Below are 25751 nucleotides of genomic sequence, written 5' to 3'. Positions count from 1 at the left end.
GGGTTCCGTGTACTCGTTCCTCCATCCTGGTGGTCGACCTTCATGGTGTATATATATGCTGAAAATGCACAGGCATTTTCAGCTGAAAGCCAGTCCTGAATTTCAGCCCAGTTTTGGTTCTAAATTCGAAACTGAAATTCAGTCGGCCTTTATCCTGCTAACCTCTGTTTTTGTGCATGGTACTGAGTGGCTCAAACAAGTGAACGTTCTCACACAGGCCCACTACGTGTATTCTTTGGGATGCATCGTTACCTAATTAGTGCTCTCCTTGTAAAGCTTTGCTATTGTCCCACTATGTTGAGAAGTGATGACAGCTGACACTGTTTCTAAGCAGAAATAGGCCTTTCCTGAAAAAAATAGGAATTATATTTTTTAAAAAGTCACCTTTTTATAATTAGTGTGTTTTCAGTATGTTAGATTCTGTGTAAATGATAAATACCGTATTTTTCGGACTATAAGACGCACCGGACCATAAGACGCACCTAGGTTTTAGAGGAGGGAAATAGGAAAATTTTTTTTTTTCCTTTTTCCCAACTCTAAAACCTAGGTGCTCCGGTGCGTCTTGTCCGAATCCCGCCCTCCCCCCGGCCCAGTCACCACTTCTCCCTACTCACGCGATCTTCCCTGGTGGTCTAGTGACGTCGGGGCAGGAAAGAGCCTCCTCTTTCCTGCCCAGCGCGCTGCTCTCCATCCTCCTGTATGCAGCCTGACGGTCTCGGCGAGATTCAAAATGGCTGCCGAGAATTGAAGTCTCGGCGGCCATTTTGAATCTCGCCGAGACCGTCAGGCTGCATACAGGAGGATGGAGAGCAGCGCGCTGGGCAGGAAAGAGGAGGCTCTTTCCTGCCCCGACGTCACTAGACCACCAGGGAAGATCGCGTGAGTAGGGAGAAGTCTACCTTCGGACTATAAGACGCACCCCCCATTTTCCTCCCAAATTTGGGGGGAAAAAAGTGCGTCTTATAGTCCGAAAAATACGGTATGTGGAGATATCGCTGTAGTTATAAAGGAGTAAATGACCTGCTCATAAAGCAAAACATGATAAACCACCAGTGTTTCACTGGCTGAAAAAATCCTCCTCTCTTATCTTTTAGCTCAGATGGCCTCAGTTCTAAGACGTGCCTGAATGAGTATCACCTCTTTCTCTTGCTGACTGGCGCATTCGTGGGATACAATTACAGTCTGTGGTATTTCATTAATAATATGAACTATTTAGCCTTCCCAGCTATCCAGGTGAGATTCTAAACACCTCTTCAATGCCTTGTGATGTGAAGTAATGTTTCTTTAGGCCTGGGCATCCCAGATGGGGTTGTAAAATCACACTGGGGGGTTGCAACATGGGCAGGCTGGGGGGAAAAAAAAACACCTACCTTTGCCCCTTGACAAGGTCATACTATATAATTAGGCCTGCGTGGACTCCACAGAAGGCAGAGGATGGACAGCAGCGTTGGCTGCAGCGCTGTAGAAGTGCTGGGATCAACTCTGCAGATGGAAATTTAGGCCTCTGTGGGGTTCACGTGCTTTCTCTGGCCATAGTAATGGGGTTGAGTTGCATAATAAGCACAGTTTATACCTTTCTGTGCACTATAAATTATGTTTGTATATTATGTAACTGATATTTTAAGGAGTGAAAGTTCAGATCAACACCACTTATTTAATGGAATTTAACAAAAGTAAATATCCTGATCGGAAATCCCATGGACAATTTCAATGCAAGAATACTAGGAAGAAATTGAAGAGCCTGTTTCCAAACCTCACTCAAGCCAAATTCTTTTGTCAGTTTTGAGTTATGTGATTTATTTCACACATCCAGGCAAGATTTATTTACTGTAGCTTGTTCCTATGCCCAAAACTCTTGGTGCATTTGTGAATTCTTTGTCCATGTATTTGTGGATTTTAATTTTTTAAATCTTTTCCCCTCCTTTATCAATCCCTATTCTTAATTTGTGTGTTCCGCCATTGCCTGTCTTAGATTTGATTTTGTTGTTCTACTTCTTTCCCCATAAAAAAAAACCCATAAACTGTCAAATAATAATAAATGTCCGTCAAATTTATTCATTCATAATTGGTAAAGTCTCAATCCAGTTAAAAGAATAAGACCCAACACAGGCTGTGTTTTGGTGCACAAGACTTCATAGTAACATAGTAGTAGATGATGGCAGAAAAAGACCTGCACGGTCCATCCATTCTGCCCAACAAGATAACTCATATTTGCTGGTTTTTGTGTATACCCTACTTTGATTTGTACTTGTGCTCTTCAGGGCACAGACCATATAAATCTGCCCAGCACTATCTCCGCCTCCCAACCACTAGCCCCGCCTCCCAACCACTTGCTCTGGCACAGACCGTATAAGTCTGCCCAGCACTATCCCCGCCTCCCACCACCGGCTCTGGCACTGACCGTATAAGTCTGCCCAGCACTATCCCTGTCTCCCACCACCGGCTCTGGCACAGACCGTATAAGTCTGCCCAGCACTATCCCCGCCTCCCACCACCGGCTCTGGCACTGACCGTATAAGTCTGCCCAGCACTATCCCTGTCTCCCACCAGCGGCTCTGGCACAGACCGTATAAGTCTGCCCAGCACTATCCCCGCCTCCCACCACCGGCTCTGGCACAGACCGTATAAGTCTGCCCAGCACTATCCTCGCCTCCCAACCACCAGCCCTGCCTCCCAACCACCGGCTCTGGCACAGACCGTACAAGTCTGTCCAGCACTATCCCTGCCTCCCAACCACCAGTCCCGCTTCCCACCACCGGCTCTGGCATGGATCCTTCTAAAAGATGAATATAACAAAATCCAAAATAAATAACCTACAGTATAAAATATATAACTAATTTTAAATATAAAAATGTATATTTATTGTATTCCAATTTTTAGGCAATAAAGTTGTCCACATGTTTTGGTATTAGCCTCCTTTTATCTGTATGCACAATGCTTGCATGGAGGAGTAGCCTAGTGGTTAGTGCAGTGGACTTTGATCCTGGGCAGCTGGGCTTGATTCCCACTGCAGCTCCCTGTGACTCTGGGCAAGTCACTTAACCCTCCATTGCCCCAGGTACAAATTAATACTGCTTTGATTATAACCACAGAAAGGCTATTGGTGCCGTTTCTGGGAACCGACTTTATAAAGGCACATAAGCGCCTATGTTGCATTTAGAAAATTTGTTCCTTTGGTCTTGATTTTATAATGGGATGGCTCAGTGCTGTCAATTTACTCTACATTCAAAGTGGGGGAGTTGCAGAAGCACAATTTTAAACTATGTAACCTTTGGGTCTGCTAGATGGATGGACAGCTTTTAATGGTTTAAGTATTATTTCAATCATAGGTACAGAATTCTCATTTTTCCATGGAAAATGTAATTTCTTTTCTTTTCTTTCTTTTTAGCAATATAAGTATTTGTGCTTCAGACGATCTCTGTCTTCTTTGATTAAACACAGTTGTGTGGAATCGCTGTATCTTGTTAGGAACTTTTTCATCGCATACTATTTCTTAGGTGAGCGGGTTTTTTTTTCTGTTTATTACTTGTACTAAAACCAATAAAAATGTTATGATGCATCATTTGAATGTGAAGCGATTTTTGTTTTATGTAGATCTACTACTACTACTACTACTATTTAGCATTTCTATAGCGCTACAAGGCATACGCAGCGCTGCACAAACATAGAAGAGAGACAGTCCCTGCTCAAAGAGCTTACAATCTAATAGACAAAAAATAAATAAAGTAAGCAAATCAAGTCAATTAATGTGAACGGGAAGGAAGAGAGGAGGGTAGGTGGAGGCGAGTGGTTACAAGTGGTTACGAGTCAAAAGCAATGTTAAAGAGGTGGGCTTTCAGTCTAGATTTAAAGGTGGCCAAGGATGGGGCAAGACGTAGGGGCTCAGGAAGTTTATTCCAGGCGTAGGGTGCAGCGAGAGAGAAGGCGCGAAGTCTGGAGTTGGCAGTAGTGGAGAAGGGAACAGATAAGAAGGATTTATCCATGGAGCGGAGTGCACGGGAAGGGGTGTAGGGAAGGACGCGTGTGGAGAGATACTGGGGAGCAGCAGAGTGAGTACATTTATAGGTTAGTAGAAGAAGTTTGAACAGGATGCGAAAACGGATAGGGAGCCAGTGAAGGGTCTTGAGGAGAGGGGTAGTATGAGTAAAGCGACCCTGGCAGAAGATGAGACGGGCATCTTTCAGAACTGATCTATGTATATACAAGTAATGTTTAGCAATTCATATGCTCTGTACCATAACCCCTTACACTGTGCCATTGGAAGCATGCTGTAGGGCTAAAGATGATATAGAGCAATGGAAAAAAAAAGTTTAAAAGATCGCACACTTTTTTTTTTTTTTTGGCTTCTGGAGGGTGAAACTCCTATTTGTAATCCCTGAAAGTGGATATTTTTCAAAAAAGAAAAAATGTTTGTCATGGTCCAAAAAGGTATTTGAAGTGCACAGGAAGAGGAGCTACAGTTGCATAACAACTATTAAGCTACTAGTAAAAGAGACCCGTTTCTGAGCGAAATGAAACTGGCGCTAGCAAGGGGATTTGAGGGAAAGGTTTCGAGTGTCCGCACCGACTGCACCCCCTTTCCACCCCGATGCAGGTCGTGAATACCGCTGCTCCCCCCCCTCGTGTCCTGGCGATGCACCTAACATACCTGGGGAAACAGGATGAGCAGGTTTCGTTTCGTCGCGTTTTCGAAGGTCGTGGTGGGCACCATTTGTGTATCGCCGGCGCACTGGGAGGTGATTGTGAGGCAGGGGGTTGCGCCGTGACGTCACGCGTTCAGCGAAATGGCTCCGCCTGCCTTCCTGTTGTTCCTCTGGCTGTGGTCGCGACGTCACGGTTTTTGCGAAATGGGTCCGCCCCCGACGTAACACGAAATGGCTCCGCCTGTCTTCCTGTTCTTCCTCTGGCTCTGGTTGCGACGTCACGCTTTTGGCGCAATGGCTCCGCCCCCGACGTAACGACGTTGTACGCGAGGGCGTGACAGACAGACAGACAGACAGACAGAGGCTTCACCACCATGAAGTTACGAACCCTTCACGAAGTGGCAGGAGCTTGTGGCCTCAATGGAACGTTCAGGTAGAGAATTATGTCTGGAAGGGGCGTGGCTGAGGGCGGGTGTATGAGTGAGAGTGAGTGGTGCTGACAGGCAACAACAGTACAGGGCTTCAGTGTTTCCCTGCCACACTGTGAGCTTCAGAATTGGAGGTGAGAATTATTAATATAGATATGGGTCAGTTACTTGCTTCATAATAGAACTTTCAAGCTTGTATTTTGTTCCCTTTACTGTACAGCTACAGCCAGCCCAGTGTATTGGGGATGATAGGGAAAGAACTGTATCTCTCTATATAAAAGGCACCACCAACGTTCTAAATGAAGCCTCCAGCCGGAAGTGTGAAGTGGTGTAGATATCCGGTTTCCCCATGAGTGTCTGCCCCGCCCTCGCTCTCTCTGTAACACAGCTCCTGAGTCCTGACAAATATAAACAGTGAAGGAAAACACAGCAGGAATCCTGTATAATTACCAAACACTGCTCTCTGAAACTTGGAGCCCTCTCTCCGTAACATAGCACCGAATCCTGACAAATACAAACAGTGAAAAACACAGCAGGAATCCTGTATAATTACTGGGAGGTGGGAGGAAGGGGAGAGAGGGCAGAGGGGAGGGACAGCAGAGGGGAGGGGGGAGACTCTCACTCTCTCTCAAACGTGCACACTCTGATAAAAACCTTGCTAGCGCCCGTTTCATTTGCATCAGAACGGGCCTTTTTTACTAGTATGGAATATATCTCCTGGAATTATTTTCAACTAGGGAGTGACCAAATTTGGACTGAATTTCGAATTTGATGGCTGAACATGGCCCAAAGTACAGTTTTGGCATGGTTTCAGTCTTGGCTTAAAATGTACTCAACTGTTTTTTATTTTTATTTTCAACTGAAACTCACCACATGTTTTTGTTAGTGACTGAAGGTTTGCGCTCAACCCGCCAGAACGATCATATAATCCTTGGTGCTCTAATGGTGTAGTTGGGGCAGGAGTGATCGCCAGTCGCATCTACCATTTTGCTCTCAAAATGGCTGCCACAGTCTCTTACAAAACTGCTGCTAGAGGTTACTACTACTACTACTACTACTTAGCGTTTCTGTAGCGCTGCCAGGGTTACGCAGCGCTGTACAAGTTTAAACATGGGGAAGGACAGTCCCTTCTCAAGAGAGCTTACAATCTAAAGGTAAAAACTATGTAGTCAGTGTAGGTATCAGGAATGGGAAGGTGGTTAGGCACCAAAAGCAAGGAAGAAGAGATGGGCCTTGAGTAAGGACTTGAAAATGGGCAGGGAGGGCGCATGGCGTATGGGCTCGGGGAGTCTGTTCCAGGCATAAGGTGATGTGAGGCAGAAGGGGCGGAGTCTGGAGTTAGCGGTGGTGGAGAAGGGTACAGAAAGCAGTGATTTGTCCTGAGAGCGGAGGTTACGGGTGGGGACATATGGGGAGAGGAGGGTAGAGAGGTAATGGGGGGCTGCAGATTGAGTGCACTTGAAGGTCAATAGGAGAAGCTTGAACTGTATACGGTAGCGGATCAGGAGCCAGTGAAGCGACTTGAGGAGAGGGGTGATATGAGAGTATCGGTTCACGCGGTAGATAAGTCGTGCGGCGGAATTTTGGACAGATTGAAGGGGGGATAGGTGGCTAAGCGGGAGGCCAGCGAGGAGAAGGTTGCAATAGTCAAGACGAGAGGTAACGAGCGAGTGGACGAGGGTTCGGGTTGCAACTGGGGATTGCGCCTGTCCTGACTATATACTTCTAGGCAACCAGGTGGGCCTATCTTACAATCCCTTGTCCGAGCCACGTCTCCAAGAATCCTTGCAGCTCTAGTTCTGCTACCACTTCAGGAATGCCTGCCGACTGTAAATTATATCTTCTTGAGTGGTTTTTGTGATCATCTAGCTTGCCCTTGAGCTGGGTGAGCTTAATTTGCTTATGGGCTCTCTTTTCCTTCTCTTACGCTGTTCGTCTCTGTTAGCGTCTGTTGACAGCTACTAAAGACTGGTCTGAAGCCTCCCAGGCTATTATGTGTAGTTTTCAGCTTCTCAAACATCAGCTGGAATTTCTTTTCCAGGGCTTACTCTACCACCGCTGTGACGTCAGTGGTGATTTCTGTAGCCATACTGATCTAATCATTTGGGACGAGGGACTTTTGCGGCTTCACCGTCTTTGAATCTTGTAATTTTCCCTTCTCCTACTGTCTCCTTGGGCGTTTCTTGATATTATCATCTCACAGCAGCCCCAGTTTGGGTCAGGTGCCTCCTTTATTTTCTTCCTACAGTCCATATATTAAGGTATTTCAGGTTTTTTTGAGAGGAGATCAGAGAGACAAAACGAGCCTAAGAACAGGGCAGATCACTCCTGCTCCTGCTTATCATGTCATGTAGTCTCTCCTGTTTAGCTTTCCGGATCCTATATTTGTGTTTGATTTTAATGAATCAAAAATGGCTACACCAGCATTGTAGAAATATTATTATTATTATTAATATTTGTATAGCGCTACCAGACGCACGCAGCGCTGAACATCCAACGTAGAGAGAGACAGTCCCTGCTCAAAATATATATATATTCCTGTATCGGAGGAAGGACCAAAGCCATGTTTCTACAATGCTGATGTAGCCATTTTTGATTCACTAAAATCAAATACAGGTGTAAGATCAGTAAAACTAATCAGGAGAAGACCACATGACTAATGCTATGGTAGACTTTAAATTAGTACATTTTATTTATTTATTTATTGCATTTGTATCCCACATTTTCCCACCTCTTTGCAGGCTCGATGTGGCTTACAATACATCGTGATTATGGAAGTATATTAGAAAATAGATAATTAGTATTACAGCAGGATTTTTGGTAACATGATAGTGATAGGACATGATAGTAATATAACAAGCATATATTGTAAAATAGTTCTGACTGTATGTGGGGGAGTTGTGTATATTCACATTGGTTGATTTTTGTGGTATGCCATGTTAAAGAGATGGGTCTTCAGTAGTTTGCAGAAGTTTGTTAGTTCGTAGATCGTTTTTAAGTTGCGCGGCAATGTGTTCCATAACTGTGCACTCAAGTAGGTAAAGTTTGACGCGTGCATTAGTTTGTATTTTAGACCTTTGCAGTTAGGAAAGTGCAGGTTAAGGAATGTGCGGGATGATCTTTTGGCATTCCTAGGTGGTAGGTCTATCAGGTCTGACATGTAGGCTGGTGCATCTCCGTGAATGATCTTGTGGACTAAGGAGCATATTTTGAACGTGATTCACTCTTTAAGTGGGAGCCAGTGTAGTTTCTCTCGTAACAGTTTTGCACTTTCGTATTTTGTTTTACCGAATATGAGTCTAGCTGCAGTGTTCTGGGCTGTCTGAAGTTTCTTGACTATTTGTTCTTTGCAGCCAGCATAAAGTGCGTTGCAGTAGTCTAGGTGACTGAGCACCATAGATTGTATCAGGTTGCGAAAAACTGACCTTGGGAAGAAAGGTCTTACTCTTTTTAATTTCCACATAGAGTGGAACATCTTCTTAGTTGTGTTTTTCGCGTGATTCTCAAGTGTTAGGTGTCGATCGATGGTGACTCCAAGAATTTTTAGGGTGTCCAAAATTGGAAGATTCAAATTTGGTGTGTTAATGGCGGTGAATTTGTTCTTGTTATGTTGAGAGGTGAGTATTAGGGCATTGGGTTTTATCTGCGTTAAGTTTCAGCCGAAATGCATCTGCCCAAGAATGCATGATCTGGAGACTTTGGTTGATGTTATTGGAGATTTCCTTTAGATCGTGTTTGAATGAGATGTAGATCGTTACGTCATCTGTGTATATGTATGGGTTGAGGTTTTGGTTTGATAGTAGTTTGGCTAAGGGGGTATCATCATTAAGTTGAATAAAGTCGGCGAGAGGGGGGAATCCTTGTGGGACTCCACATTCAGGTGTCCATGCAGCTGAAGTAGACGAGTTGCATGTCACTTGGTATGATCGTGTGGTTAGGAATCCCTTGAACCAATTGAGAACGTTGCCTCCTATTCCGAAGTATTCAAGGATATGTAGAAGTATTCCATGATCAACCATGTCGAAAGCGCTTGACATGTCGAATTGTAGAAGTAGTATATTCTCTCCAGTTGCAATCGTTTGTTTAAATTTAGTCATGAGAGTAACTAGTACTGTTTCAGTACTATGGTTAGACCGGAATCCCGACTGGGAATCGTGGAGTATTGAGAATTTGTTTAGATAGTCTATGAGTTGTTTAGTCACTAACCCTTCTGTTAGTTTGGTTATTAAGGGGATGGATGCTACTGGCCTGTAGTTGGTTAGTTCACTGGCGCTTTTCCTTGCGTCTTTGGGTATTGGGGTGAGCAAAATGTTTCCCTTCTCCTTCGGGAAGAGTCCATTTTGTAGCATGTAATTCAAGTGTTTCGTCATGTCTGTTATAAATTGTTGAGGAGCATATGTCATAAGGTTATTTGGGCATATGTCTAGTTTGCAGTGAGATTTGGCAAATGTTTTGAGAGTTTGGGAGGTGATGTCCTCTGATAGTGACTCAAAATTAGTCCAGGTTCTGTCTGCTGGGTGAATGCCAGGTTCTGGGTCTAGACAGTCGAGGAGTTCAGCATAGTCGATGGTACTGACAGGTATCTTGAGTCGCAGTTGTATGACTTTTTTCGTTGAAGTATCTCGCGAGATTGTCTACTCCTGGTGCGTCTTTGCTGTTGGTTGTGACTGGTGTAGTATTTAGTAGATTATTTTAAATGCTAGCCTAAGAAATTGTAACAGAGTTTATATGCTTAAAAAAAAAAATTATTCCCTAATCTTGCAGAGTAACTTAAAATAAAGACGCTATTTAACTGTTGAGTCTAACTTTTCACAAGTATAAAAGGTAAAATAAGTTCTCTTCCTCTCTGGAAGTCCTCCCACAGCGTCTCTTCTGGACAGAATACAGCTGAGATCTGATTTACTTATGTGTCTGTCCTTCTTCTTGATTCACACAGTTGCAGTGTGCCAGTAGGGTCCTTCTCAACTCTTTTCTTTAATCAGTCACTATGGTATAATTGGCAGATAACTGAACACTATCACAGTGTTTTTCTTACTGCCTAACAGGAAGACCCTTTGCAAACGTGTTCTCTGGTAAAGGTTACTTTCTTTAGCAAATACTTTTAAACAGGTATACTACTTCTACTTCTTTCTACAGTGGTACTAGACATGTGCAAGTATGACCCTACCTTGCTCTCTTATTGTATTGCTAGAGATTCCTTTTCTTTTAAATGGTTACACTGGGACAGACCAAAGGTCCATCAAGCCAGCATCCTGTCTCCAACAGTGGCCAATCCAGGTCACAAATACCTGGCAAGATCCCAAAAACGTACAAAACATTTTATACTGCTTTATCCCAGAAATAGTGGATTTTCCCTAAGTCCAATTTAATAATGGTCTACGGACTTTTCCTTTAGGAAGCCGTCCAAACCTTTTTTAAACTCTGCTAAGCTAACCGCCTTTACCACATTCTCTGGCGACAAATACCAGAGTTTAATTATACGTTGAGTGAAGAAATATTTTCTCCGATTCGTTTTAAGTTTACTACATTGTAGCTTCATTGCATGCCCCCCCCTAGTCCTAGTATTTTTGGAACGCGTAAACAGACGCTTCACATCTACCCGTTCAATTCCACTCATTATTTTATAGACCTCTATCATATCTCTCCTCAGCCGCCTTTTCTCCAAGCTGAAGAGCTCTAGCCGCTTCAGCCTTTCCTCATAGGGAAGTCGTCCCATCCCCTTTATCATTTTCGTCGCCCTTCTCTGCACCTTATCTAATTCTGACTATTAGCTACCTTTTTGTACTGATGCTATGGTAAACTCTAATATCTTACAATTTGTTAGGGTAGCATTTAAACAGACTTTGAATACTAAAAAAAAAAAAAAAAATTCATGTAAGATGGGAAAACGATCTAAAAATAATTTGTGCAACTGTACACTAACTGCTTGGTCATGTCGCCTAAAAATGTTAAGCTTGAGATTGAGAGGGTGATAATTATTACAACTGTCTTCGTCAGCACTGCACTTTTATTTTAATACTGAATTATGTGGTAGAACTACATAAATTTTTTTTGGTGTAGACTTTGCGCCATTTAGATGGCCTTCGCATCACTCCAGTCTAATATTTATTCTATCAGAGATACAGTCTTTAGATGACTACATATGTGGAGTGGAGTGGCCTAGTGGTTAGGGTGGTGGACTTTGGTCCTGAGGAACTGAGTTCGATTCCCACTTCAGGCACAGGCAGCTCCTTGTGACTCTGGGCAAGACACTTAACCCTCCATTGCCCCATGTAAGCCGCATTGAGCCTGCCATGAGTGGGAAAGCGCAGGGTACAAATGTAACAAAAATAAAACAGATACTATTGGAGATTCTATATGGAATGTTGCTACTATTGGAGATTCTACATGGAATGTTGCTATTCCACATGTAGAAGCCTGCGCGGCCACAATGGTGATCTGCAAGGGCCGACTTCTACATGGAATGTTGGAATAGCAATATTCCATGTAGAATCTCAAATAGTAGCAACAGTGGAGGAGTGGCCTAGTGGTTAGGGTGGTGGACTTTGGTCCTGGGGAACTGAGGAATTGAGTTTGATTCCCACTTCAGGCACAGGCAGCTCCTTGTGACTCTGGGCAAGTCACTTAACCCTCCATTGCCCCATGTAAGCTGCATTGAGCCTGCCATGAGTGGGAAAGCGCGGGGTACAAATGTAACAAAAAATAAATAAATATGTATACTGTAGAGGAGAGGAAAGATAGGGGGATATGGCAAATCATTATCTGAGGAAAGAATGCACTAGAGCAAGAGCTCAGTTTCAGGCTCTAGTGGGATAGATTGTGAAGTAACAAAAGAAAATATTTCTTCCCTGAAAGTGTTGGATTCATGGATACGGTACTCGATGGCATTAGTGAAGACAAAAATAGTAACAGAATTCAAGAAAATATAATCAAAGAGGGCCCCCTTAGCTGTGAAAAAGTAAAGGGAAGCCCAAATACTAAGTGGGGGTATAAGGCATGCCACCAGGAGTGAAAATCTACAGACTAGATGGTCGAATGGCCTTTATCTTCCTTCACATTTCTCTCTCTTAAGAGTATAGATTACCACTGCATAGAGTGCCAGCTGTCTGACTCTTTCTGATTAGCTTCTGCCCTTACATTCTAGGTTACATCCCAAGAGCATGGATAAGCACAACAATGAACCTTCAGAGAGATAGGTAAGTGATAGGCTTTAAGCATGCATTAAAAATGCATTCACTCCTTAGCATCCTCACCAGATCAGTCCAGGACTGCGCTGTTGGTGTGCCCTAATTTTTTTTTTCTTCCAACTCCTCCTCCTCACCCTCAGCATGCAGTGGTGGCTCCAGAAACAGCAACCTCATGAAGGGAATTCCCTTAGCCATCACCGACTGGATGTTAGTCACCATGGATGCCAGCCTGTTAGGTTCAATGCCCGTTGCTAGAATCAGTTGGCACAGGGCAAATGGTCAGCCACCAAGGCATTGTGGCTCATCAGCATTCTAGCCTTCACTGCTTCTTTGCAAGGAAGACCATTCCGGATCTTCTCTGACAACGCCATGGTGGTAGCATATGTCAGCAGGCAAGGGGGCATAAAGAGTGTAGAGTTGGTTCTGGAGGCTCACCTCTTCTGCTGGGCCAATAATTGGCCATGTGCTTCAAAGGATTGCAACCCATCTGGGTCTAGTAGCACCAAACTGGCCTAGAAGTCCTTGGTACACAGATCTGATCCTTCTGTAGGTAGATCAGGCACTCCGTCTGCCTCAACTCATGGGCCTTCTGCATCAGGGGCCAATGCTCGTAAAGGATCACTCCCCTTTTTTCTTAAAGTATGCCTCTTGAGAGGTCAAAGATGAGGTGTAAAGTATATTCTGAGGAGCTCATTCTCCAAGCTAGAAAGCATTCTACTTCAACAGCATATGTCGGAGTCTAGCAAACCTTTTGAGAGTTGGTATTCAGAAAGAGCTGCTGTTCCTGATCAAGTGACTCTGCCGCATATTCTAGCCTTTCTTCAAGTGGATATGTTGAAAGGCCTCACCTTAGGTTCCTGAAAGGTGTAAGTGGTGACTCTAACTTGTTTTCAAGGCCATCTGTGCAACTGTTCTTTGGCATTTCATCTGGATGTGGTCCACTTCATGAAAGAGTGTCAATCATCTCCGTCCTCTGCTTAGAGTGGGTATGTCCAGTGTAGTGCTTGAATCTTGTTCTTAAAGCATTAGAGAGCTCTATTTGAACCACTTAGGAAAGCCACCCTTAAGGATCTCACATTAAAAAACAGTTTTTCTCATGGTCATTACCTTGGCATGCTTCAAGCTCTATCCTGCTGGTATCTTTTCCGTTGCTTCACAAAGGCAGGAGTTTCTGTTAACACTGTTCTCTCCTTCCTCCCAAAGGTGATTTTGCCATTTCATTTAAACAAGTCCTTCATTCTCCCTTTCTTTTGTAGGGAGAATTATGGGCTGACTTTCCTTCTCTGCAATATTTGGACTTATGGAGAGCTTTGATATGAGATATTTGGAAATGACTAATGAGTTTCTGGGGAACAGACATTGTTTATCCTTATGGGAACAAACAAAAAAAAAGTGAAGCCACCCCCAAGGCAACCATGGTATGTTGGCTGAAAGATGGTTTTGTAAGCATAAATTCTAGCAGCAAAGCAACCTCCTTTGGCCCTAAGGACCCAGACTATGAGGTGCATGGCTACTTCTTGGGCAGTGTTAAGAGTAGTACCTCCATTGAACATTTGTAGAGGAGCAATGTGGTCTTCTTGCCACACCTTTTCCAAGCATTACCACTTGGATATTGTGGCAGGAGATGAAGTTTGCTTTGGAGCGTCAATGGTGATGGCCTGAGCTTTGAATCCCTCCCCTTGAAGACTGCTTTGTTACATCCTGCAAGTTTTGGACTGATCTGGTAAGGACGCTAAGGAAGGAGACATTAGCTCTTATTCACAAAAAAATCTTTTCCCTTCAGTCCCACCAGATTGGCCCAGGTTCCTGCCCTAGTTCAAAGACAATTTAACTCTCAAGGTTTGCTTCCCTTGCATTTTCAGTGCCTTTTCTTCTTCTTATTGAAGTTGCTAATTTGTTTTAGAGAGGTTTGTGTTCTAAAGGCATTTAAAGGAATGAAGTGCTGTGATTGGCTATATACTTGTCACAAGGTTTTCACTACTTTGTTATTTAAATGCTTAAGTGCTAAAGCCGCAGTGTCCTTATTGGGTAGAGTACACTTTGTGTTTTCTATCTTCACTTGCTGGCCAATGGGCATAATACCCACTAGTTATGGACTGATCTTGTGGAACTAAAGGAAAGAAAATTAGCAGGTAAGATCTAATTTCTCTTTGGAGTGTTTAAGCTGTTGGCACCTACACAGAGGAGTATGCTGAAATACCAGTCAAAAGAATTGGTGTTTTCTTTCTCCTTTTGACTGGTGATTGATTTCTTTAATTATCTGAATGAGTTTTGGATGGCTTTAATTCACTGATAGTACTATCTCATTGTTTCATCTCCTTACAGAAAAAAAATCCTCATTGTATGAGTTAATGAAAACCAATTTCCATTTTGCACAGTACACATAAGGGTGGGTGCACTCACTAGAGTTATAGTTGAGACACCTTTTTGTGATGCTGCTTTTGTCAAAGTTTGAGACATTTGACTTTAGTGGATTGAAAGGAATGCATTGGACGCAATGGATATTGAGCCAGCACAATGACGCTTCTAAATGCAGTGCTGAATATACATACTTTCTATATATAAGATATCCAGAGGATGACTGAATACCCTGCTATCTGGCTAATGTTTTGGCCAGCTCTTGGCGCCACACTAAAGGGCCCCTTCTTGTATGGATAGTATCAGGCTATTCAGTTGGATATTTGGCCCCATGCTATCCATATAAGTTTCAAAGTCTAGAGACAGTGATGCTATATGTTCACTGGCCGCTGGTGAGTGTATAATTTCTTTTGAGTATCGGGCTAACCGTACCTCCGTAAGTTACACCACCAACAGAAAACTGAATTTTCAAGACAGGAGCTATAAAGCATAAGCATACTGCAACTAATATGTATATATTTTAATTGTATTACAGTAAAGCAAAAGAAAAAGCAGGTATATAACAAAGAAGGAAAACAAATAAAATAAAAAGAACAATATCCAGTCCACATTATGGGGAACAAACCTCAGGTGGGAGTCTAGGAGTATATTAACAACAACAAAACAAATTGTCTTACCTGATATTTTTTTTTCCTTTTAGTCCAAACAGGTCAGCCCAGGACTTATGGGTTATGTCCACTGACCAGCAGATGGAGACAGAGAACAAAAGTAGACCCTTGTGATTTGTCCGCTTAAGGGTATCTATTTCTGAACTTCAGTGTTTCACACAACAAGGCAATGGAGGAAAACAGCGGTAGCTGATGAAGTGTACTGAGCATAGAAACAAAATGAATGGAAAGAAGATGTTGCCCTGCCATCCACATTGTAGCAGACAGGGATATTGAGAGGCTACTGAAGCACAGCTGTGCAGCATTATTATTTGCCGATAACAGCAACAAAGCACTCTCCCTGCTGTGACAAATGCCATTGCTCTGTTTCAAAGCGTTATGCAAAGAAATGCATGGAAGACTGGGGGGGAGAATGGGGAGGGGGGAGATAGGGAGCTCAGAACTAGAGGATGACACGGGGATAAAATTTGTCTCCATCCCCGCCCTCTCCTCCTGGGTCCCTGCTCCATCCCCATGGGCTCTGTCCTCATCTGCAGAAGCTTCTAACACTTATGATTTTATATTTAAATCTTTTTATCAAAGTATAAAAAGGAACAATATGCTGTGCAACTGTTGTGTGTAAATTACAAAAAGAAAACAATTATATAATAACCCCCCCCCCCCCCGGCCCCCCATACCCTCTACCCTTCCAACCCCAACAATAGCTGACTTCTACTACCCCAAGGAATTCTAATCCACTGTGTTAAAATGTCCAGGGATACAAAATACAATCCGTTCTGTATGCCCTAGAGTGGAGAAATATGCCCTATGAAGCACTGTTATGATTTTTTAATCTGTGGATCAATAAGTCATCAACAATCTCAGGATTGCTTAAAACCCACTTCTTCAATGCTGCATTCGGCACCTAACACTTACCGTTAAGTAAATCCAGACTGCCCCAATTTGACCACCCCTATCGGACTGTCCGTTCGCTTGTCTCTTAGATTGTAAGCTCCTTGAGCAGGGACCGTCCCTCTATGTTAAATTGTACAGCGCTGCGTAACCCTAGTAGCGCTTTAGAAATGTTAAGTAGTAGTAGTAGGATTCAGTCTAGCTCTCCTGTCTTCCACAGTCCCTCCTGTAATAGAAGATGTCTTCTTAGAAGATGTGCTGGTAGCAGGATGTACAGGATCCCACATCAAATTTTGCTAGCTGTGGCCCGCATGTTTGCTTGTGTTTCCAAAAAATAAAAATATTGTCTGCATCAATCAAACATAAATAACAGTCCAGTTCATTAACAGGCTTCAAAGTAGAAAGTGACATAGGGACAAAGTTTGTCCCCATCCTCACGGGCTCCGTCCCCATGTCATTCTCTACTCAGAACTACTGAACTGTACCCTGACTCCAGGTATAAAAGCCACTAAAATCAAAAAGCAGAATGGAGTCCAAACTTTTAAGGTACCCCCAGCTTAACTGAATCTTGGTTTTGAAACTGGTTTAAGAGCTTCTCCATGAAATCCACAAAGAGCACAGTTAGTGCATCGTCCATACTCTTGGAGACAGAGAAATATTGAAGTTCCATGGAGGCACAATATTCTTAAGGGGACAAATCGCAAGGAAGTACTTTGTTCTCTGTCTCCATCTGCTGGTTGGTGGTTGTAACCCATAAGTCCTGGACTGATCTGTTTGACAAAAAGTAAGAAAAAGAACCTAAGTGCAGATATATTGCAAAGATGTTATTTATAGCAATTCTTGTGGTTCTATGTAGTGAAAAATCCAGGTTTGAGCTCCAGATTCTCAAGATAGCCTCCTAGCACATTGGCCAGTTCACTGTAGCTGATATCTTTTCTGTCACCATTAAATAATGAAGAACAATGTGCTTTTGCATTAAAGAGGGAGGAAGGACCTTTTCCCAGTAAAACAAGATGCATTCCTTCACTACAAGAAAAGCCTTTGTAAGAAACTGTTATCCACTTATTGACCAACTTTGAGTTGGGAGCAGTCATCCGATACGGGGCAGCTGCACACCATTGACAAAGTTAGACTGATCGAAGGTGTAAATGATGTAATCACATCGCACCATTTCTGCAAAAACTTCATTGGCTACCAATACAATGTATATTGTTGGGCTTAAAACTCAATATCTGAACTTCAAGGCCCTTAAAGGAAATGGGCCAGAGTACTTGAAGAATAGGATCTCCCTCTACATACTTCCAAGGTCACTAACTGCTACTACTTTCAGTAATAAATTTTTAAAAAGTGTACAGTGCTGCGTACGTCTAGTAGCGCTATAGAAATGAGTACTAGTATCCCTACTACCTTAACAAGTTTTAAATAATTAAACAACTCGCCAATACTGAGATGCGGACAACAGTCCAGCAGCGAGAGGGGTGTGCTATCTGGTCTTTTGTATTGAGTTTCACATGTATGATTATCTCCCAGTTGGTGAGAGGTTATGGGGCTCATTTTCAAAGCACTTAGACTTGACAAAGTTCCATAGTTTACTGTTCCCTAAATATCCAGCAGCACTCATAAGGTTAGCATGATGGTGGTCATCAGTACATTTTCTCTAGCGAAAAAGGTGCCGGTACTCAAATGCCAGGCCACCCTTCACGGGTGGGGTGATCACTGAGGGATCCACCCCACAATAGCCGGGCACCCTGCAACCAGTCACAGAATCTGTGACAAGGCAGAATGTGTGTGTAGAGCCTGAGATCTTTCATTAAAACTTGGGGACCATGGGTCAGTTTTAGCAGACAATGGAAAAGGTGCCGGTACTCAGTACCCCCTCAAAAAAAGCCCTGGTGGTAATTATCCTTTCTGCAGGCAAATCAAATATACATGATATGCCCAAAAAAGTAGGTCAATGCCGCATCACGCTTTAGTTTTAAAATAGGATGGTGACAGTCAAAATTTTGTATATAATTCCTTATTTAAAAAACATTTTTTTTGAAGCTATACTGAATGTATAGGTATAAATAGTTTTTGTTTTCTGACAGCAAGATGCAGCCTCTGGACACACTGAGAACTCTACTGGATTTATCTTTGTTCTATCATTCCTGGCTATGTGGTGTCTTCCTCCTGGTCACTTGGTATATCTCCTGGATACTCTTCAAAATCTATGCAACTGAGGTTAGTATTTATGTTCCTGGAATACAGGCCAGAGCATCCATTTCTTGCATTGTTTTAGCTGAAACCAAACATTTACAGTGAATTAAAAAAAATTCACCCTGTGCAGACTGTGGGGTGCAGTTTACACAGCGAAATTGTGAAAGTTGGGTCTAGAGTAGTGCTTCCCAAACTTTTAGCTGATATGATTCCATTTTACTACTTAAAACTTCTTTGGCAGTCTGGAATCGTATGAATTTTAACAGGATTCTTAAAATAGTAGTATTGTGTGATAACGGAATACATCTGGTCATTTCGTAAAACTTAGGGCTCCTTTTACAAAGCTGAGCTAGTGATTCTGGCCCAATAAATGCACATATCCCATTCGCTTCATGGGCTTCGTTTCAATTGCCGCACCAGCATTGCTAATGCAGCTTTGTAAAAGGAGCTCTTACTGTTTACTAATATTAAGTCTGCTTCAGTATCCATTTTATACAGCGGGCCCTGCTGTAGGTAATATGTGATAATGAAGGGCAGTAGCTGGATCTAAGGATTTGATGCCACAGTTGTGGAAGAATGGTTAAACAACCTACTAGGACTGAGTCCCAGACTATAAAAATATATATGTATAGATATAGCACTCTCTCTCTCTTTATATATATATATATATATATATATATATATATGAATAAAATACATCAAAGAAAGTATTCATTTAAAGAAGAAAAAATTGAGGAAAAACCAAGCCCTCCATCATCAAACAACTAGGGGAGATTGGCTAAATCTGAAACCGACGAAAACCGAGGCAAAGACTAATGTAAAGACCCATCTCTTTAACAAGGCATACCACAAAGATCAACCAATGTGAATACACACAACTCCTCCACATATATTCAGAACTGTCTCATAATTTCTGCTTGTATACGACTATCATTCATTATCATGTTGCCCAAGATCCTTCTGTAACACCAAATGTCTTTTTTCTAATATATTTCCACTATTCATGTTTATTGTAAGCCACATTGAGCCTGCAAATAGGTGGGAAAATGTGGGATACAAATGCAATAAATAAATACATTTAACAGGGGTTTGTGCTGGGACTGCTGCTTTTTAACATATTTACAAATGATCTAGAGATGGGAATAACTAGTGAGGTAATTGTTGACAACACAAAGTTATACAAGGTTGTTTAATTTCAAGAGGATTGTGAAGAATAGCAAGAGGACCTTATGAGACTGGAAGACTGGGCATCCAAATGGCAGATGACGTTTAATGCGAGCAAGTGCAAAGTGATGCATGTGGGAAAGAGGAACCTAAACTCTAGCTACGTGATGCAAGGTTCCATATTAGGAGACACCGACCAGGAAAAGGATCTAAGTGTCATTGCTGATGATATGTTGAAACCCTCTGCTCAGTGTGCTGCAGCAGCTAAGAAAGCAAATAGAATGTTAGGAATGGAAAACAAAGATAAGGACATTAAAATGCCTTTGTGTCGGTCCATGGTGCGACCGCACCTCAAATATTGTGTTCAATTCTGGTCACCGCATCTCAAAAAAGATATAGTGGAATTAGAAAAAGGTACAGAGAAGAACGACAAAAAATGATAAAAGTGATGAGATGACTTCCCTATAAGGAAAGGCTGAAGCGACTAGGGCTCTTCAGCTTGGAGAAACAATGGCTGAGGGGAGGTAAGATAGCGATATATAAAATAATGAGTGGAGTGGAACGGGTAGACGTGAATTGTTTATTTACGCTTTCCAAAAATATTAGGCCTAGGGGGCACGCAATGAAGCTACAAAGTAGTAAATTTAAAGCAAATTTGAGAAAATATTTCTTCACTCAACGTGTAATTAAACTCTGGAGTAGTAAAAGCAGTTAGCGGGGTTTAAAAAAAGGTTTGAATATCTTCTTAAAAGAAAAGTCCATAAGCCATTATTAAGATGGACTTGAGAAAATTCACTGCTTATAAGCAGCATAAAATGTATTGTACTGTTTGGATCTTCCAGGTACTTGTGACCTGGATTGAACACAGGATACTGGGCTTGATGGACCTTCGGTCTGTCCAGTATGGCAACGCTTATGTTCTTGGATTGTGTGTTTGTATTTTTTGGTCTGGTTGTTTTTGAAGAATTGGTTAAAATCACCTTTGATAGTAAATGTGTATACTCTGTTATCCCCATTCAGTTCAGCAAGCTGCATTGGCTATGATCGAGTAACTTTCGGCAGCCCAAAAAATTAACTTCGGAAGTTAAATTTGCTGCTGGTTGTTATTAGTTGAAACCTTTTATATTTATTTTTTATTTTCCCTGCAAGGCTCTTCCCTAATTTTGATGATTTGATTGTAATGGGACTTGTTTTGTATGTAATTTAGATTATTTTTCTGAGCCTCTATGTTTAGGTCTGAATCTGGACTGTAGCTTTTACATGGGGGGGGGGGGGGGGGGGGATTGGGGATGCAGCTGATAGAATGAACCTCATGTCTACTTATGGTTAGTTGATTTTAAGTGTTTGCTAAAGTCATTAACAGCATATTGTATTGTGTATTTACATTTTTGCAGGCTTATGTTTTTCCTATTCAGACTACTTTTGCTGAAGAAACAGACAGATGTCTTCCTAAAGTTTTAAGCAGCAGCCCTCCCCCAATTGTTAAGGTATGTCAGTTGACTATATGTTTTTTTGTTTGTTTTTTTTAAACGTCTGGCTTTGTAAAATAGTATTTAATTTTAGGAACAAAACTGAAAATCTTAAGACCATAAGAATAGCCATACTGGGTCAGACCAGTGTTCCATGTAGCCCAGTATCCTGCTTCCAACAGTGGCCAAGCCAGGTCACAAGCACTTACATTCCATGCTCACAATGCCACTTTTGCACTTCCTCCTATCAGTAATATATCTAAAAAATGCCCCCCCCCCCCAAATATATTTTTTTATCATATTGGCTATTTTTTCTTCCATTTACATCTTTGCTTTCCTGACTGCTCTACCAGCTTCTTTTAGCTTTTCCAGCTATTGTTGTCTGTCTTCCTCTTTCTACGATCTCTTGTAGTTTATAAAAAGCTAACCCTTTTTTCCTTACCTTTTCAGCTACTACTTTTGAGAACCAAAACGGCTGCCTTTTTCCTCTTACTTTTATTTACTTCCCTTACAAGAAAGGTTTTGTTGCTCTTAAATAGTTCCTTTCGGTTTTGCCCACTGTTTTCAAACTTCTTCCAGATGATCCCATCCAGAAAACAATTCTACTACTACTACTTAACATTTCTAAAGCGCTACTAGGGTTAGGCAGCGCTGTACAGCTTAACAAAGAAGGATAGTCCCTGCTCAAAGGAGCTTACAATCTAAAGGACGAAATGTAAAGTTGGGGCAGTCTAGATATCCATCCAGAAAACAATTCCTTGAGGTAATCCCCCATCTGAACAAAGTTTTTTTTTTTTTTTTTTTTAAGTCTAGAACCTTTACTTTTCAATGAACCCTCTCCACACCTACATAGTAACATAGTAGATGACGGCAGAAAAAGACCTGCATGGTCCATCCAGTCTGCCCAACAAGATAAACTCATATGTGTATACCTTACCTTGATTTGTACCTGCCTTTTTCAGGGCACAGACCGTACAAGTCTGCCCAGCAGTATTTCCTGCCTCCCAACCACCAGTCCCGCCTCCCATCACCGGCTCTGGCACGGACCGTATAAGTCTGCCCTCCACTATCCTCGCCTCCCAACCACCAACCTCTCTTCCCCCACCTGCTCCGCCACCCAATTTCGGCTAAGCTTCTGAGGATCCATTCCTACTGCACAGGATTCCTTTATGCATATCCCACGCATGTTTGAATTCCGTTACTGTTTTCATCTCCACCACCTCCCGCAGGAGGGCATTCCAAGCATCCACCACCCTCTCCGTGAAAAAATACTTCCTGGCATCTTTTTTGAGTCTGCCCCCCTTCAATCTCATTTCATGTCCTCTCGTTCTACCGCCTTCCCATCTCCGGAAAAGATTTTTTTGCGGATTAATACCTTTCAAGTATTTGAACGTCTATCATATCACCCCTGTTCCTCCTTTCCTCCAGGGTATACATGTTCAGGTCAGCAAGTCTTTGTTCATACGTCTTGGAGCGCAAATCCCATACCATTCTTGTAGCTTTTCTTTGCACCGCTTCCATTTTTTTAACATCCTTCGCAAGGCACGGCCTCCAAAACTGAACACAATACTCCAGGTGGGGCCTCACCAACGACTTGTATAGGGGCATCAACACTTCCTTTCTTCTGCTGATCACACCTCTCTCTATACAGCCTAGCAACCTTCTCGCTACGGCCATCGCCTTGTCACACTGTTTCGTCGCCTTCAGATCCTCGGATACTATCACCCCAAGATCCCTCTCCCGCTCGGTACCTATCAGACTCTCACCGCCTAACACATAAGTCTCTCGTGGGTTTCTACTCCCTAAATGCATCACTTTGCATTTCTTCGCATTGAATTTTAATTGCCAAACCTTAGACCATTCTTCTAGCTTCCTCAGATCCCTTTTCATGCTTTCCACTCCCTCCCGGGTGTCCACTCTGTTGCAAATCTTAGTATCATCTGCAAATAGGCAAACTTTACCTTCTAACCCTTTGGCAATGTCACTCACAAATATATTGAACAGAATCGGCCCCAGCACAGATCCCTGAGGCACTCCACTACTCACCTTTCCCTCCTCCAGGTGGACTCATTGCAAGCTCACAAAAGGACTTGAGACATCTTTTCAGATACACAGAACCTGCTATTCTCTCAGAAGCAAAGTGTGACAGAGATCAGAAGGTGGGGTAGAGACTGCGTTGGTTCCAAATGTTCTTGTTCCCAGTCTAACAAGACTGATGATTAAACCACACCATCTTGGAAAAGCATCCCATCGTCTATGAAACCATATGTTAATCAACTATGCATACTTGTCAATAGTTTTGGAAGAAAAGCTGCCCTGATTATGGCATTTATGGCCAGATGTACAAAGTGTTTGTTTTTTTCTGGTTTGTATCTAGGGAAATTATGCAAACTGTGGCCCAACTAAAGTCGAAACTACTGGAAGTACTATGTAAGCCACATTGAGCCTGCAAACAGGTGGGAAAATGTGGGGTACAAATGTAACAAAATAAACATGGATCTTCATGTGTTACAGCAGAAATGAAGATTATTGTAGGGCCCTGTTCTTCATGTGTGTTTTCTTGATAACCTTATCCTGTCCTACAAAAGATTCCTGTTATCATAGGCCAAGTGAGCACATGCTGCTCCTAGGCCCTGCATTGATTTTCATTTCTTTTGTTGCTATTACAGCCTGAAGTGTCCACCATGTTAATATGTTAATCACAGCTAAGGAAATGGAAGGTTTAAGAGGATCTGAGGTTGGGGTGGGTGGGTAGGGGGCTTATCTCTACATCTCCTCCGCCCCCATCCCATCTTGTACCTTAGATGAGGGGAAAACTGCCAGGAACTATTTAGTATATCTGATCAAAAGCTTATTTGGTGCTTCAGGCAGCTGTGAGGACGTTGTATAAAATAACCTTTAATCACTGTTAGCTCAAGTTGGATCAAATTTCAATGCAATGTACGGTTTAGTCAAGTTGAAATGTAGCTGGGTTCATTCAACAAAGTTTCATGCAAATAACACTTATTTTGAAGGTGAATTGTAACTCATTTTTTTAACTGATCTGTACTTAACCTTGTTTTTTTTTTCTTCATTACAGTATTTGGCCCTACAGGATCTGATGCTGCTATCGAAGTATTCACCTTGTCGACGGCAGGAAGTCTTTAGCCTGAGTCAACCAGGTATTATCATCAATGCCAAAGAACTCCTTTTCTCTTTCTTTTTCTCCCCTCCCCCAAGTATAAACTATAACTGGACACACGTTGGATGAGGAAATGCATGATAAAAAAAAAAATCCAGGCCTGATATCTATGAGAATAGTGATGCACAAAACTATTTAACCTCAAACTTGCAAGAAATCCCTGTTTACTTACAGTAGTCTTAAGTGGGAGAACAAATGTTTTCTGTGTTTGCAAAATTTCTTTTCAAGTATTGCATAGCTTAAGGTGAATTTTCTGTTCAGTAGATATTAAGCTTTGTGGCGGGCTTGGCAGGGTGGATTCTGGATTCTTCCAGCCTTTTCCATTTCCCTGAATAGCATTATAACATGTGTTTTCAGGAAGGTTTTGACCAACTTCATTGTGTTTCTTAGTTTTCTTGTTACATTTTTATATTTATACCCCCTTATTAAAACATTTCTAGGCAGTTTACAAATAAAATACATAAAACAATACATTGTTTTTACCGTTATTTTACTGTTTTTGCAACCAGTGTTGTTCAAAGTACTGGGTCAAAGTACTTAAGTAAAAGTAAAAAAAAAAAGTTGCTTATAGATTTTAAAAAATACCATAAAAGAGTCTGAAAGGATTTTTACTTCTAGATGCTGTTTTAAAGTACTTTAATTTAGGAAAATATTAGGATTAGTCAACACCTTTTTTTAGTTTTTTTTTTTTTTTTTTTTAAGGCCCAACAGTTCTTCCCTTGCAATTATTTGAAGATTCCCCTCACCCCCCCCTTTTTATTTTTATTAGACTCTCCCTTCCACTGTTCTTCGTTTGATCGTTACACTCTGGCTCTGAAGCTGAGAGTCATGTAGCAGGCCTCCTTCCAGAACTCATGTCATGGGTTCTAAATCTAGCCACCATCATTAGTCACTGTTAAGGTGTCACCCAATCAATCCCTTGAGAGACCCATCTCTTTCCTCTCGTGTCTTTCTCTATTACCCCATCTCTTTTCAGTGCTTCTTATCCTTTCTCCATTCTTCCAGGTCATTCACACTACATCTCAACCTTTTCCCACATTTCATCCTCATTCTCTTACCCCTCATTTCCCACTCTCATTCATTCTCTCAACCCATTAACATACTCCCACTCATACCCATCAATTGCCAAGCGCTCACTGTCCGCTTGAAATTCCCACTCCATCTCTCTCATGCGTAATTCCCTGCTCTTCTCTCCAACACTCTCCCATTCAATTACCAAGTCCCAATATTCTTCTGCTCTGTTCCCCTTCTCCTCAGCCAGAGCCCCATCCATCTTCTGCTTGGATTCCTTTCTCCCCTCCAGTCCCATCTATCTTCTGCTCTGTTCTTCTCTCCTTCCCCCTCCATTCCATCCATCTTCTACTCTGTTCCTCTTCTCTCCCTTGTACCATCCACTTTCTGCTCTGTTCCCCTTCTTCCCCCTCCCAGTCCCATTCATCTTCTACTTTATTCCCTTCTCCTTCACCTCCATGTCCCATCCATCTTTTGCTTTTTCCAGGGTGTCCTGCCCATTTGATATTTCTTCTTTCTCCATGTCAACTGTCATTCAATGTTCCTATCCATCCT

The 25751-nt window shown here is 42.2% G+C and overlaps 1 protein-coding gene across 1 annotated transcript in view; it reads left to right on the top strand.

The window, feature by feature from the left end:
• NDC1 (NDC1 transmembrane nucleoporin) overlaps window positions 1–25751 on the top strand; it is a 66412-nt gene that overhangs the window by 12349 nt on the left and 28312 nt on the right. The window contains exons 5-10 of the mRNA XM_030207160.1: window positions 1095–1233; window positions 3389–3497; window positions 12216–12267; window positions 18263–18395; window positions 20930–21022; window positions 24084–24165. Coding sequence (XP_030063020.1) covers window positions 1095–1233; window positions 3389–3497; window positions 12216–12267; window positions 18263–18395; window positions 20930–21022; window positions 24084–24165 — 608 coding nt within the window. The remainder of the gene's footprint in view (window positions 1–1094; window positions 1234–3388; window positions 3498–12215; window positions 12268–18262; window positions 18396–20929; window positions 21023–24083; window positions 24166–25751) is intronic.

This window comes from Microcaecilia unicolor, chromosome 6 (assembly GCF_901765095.1).
Source record: "Microcaecilia unicolor chromosome 6, aMicUni1.1, whole genome shotgun sequence".
Taxonomy (NCBI): Eukaryota; Metazoa; Chordata; class Amphibia; order Gymnophiona; family Siphonopidae; genus Microcaecilia; species Microcaecilia unicolor.
This window is presented reverse-complemented; position numbering and strand designations above follow the sequence as displayed.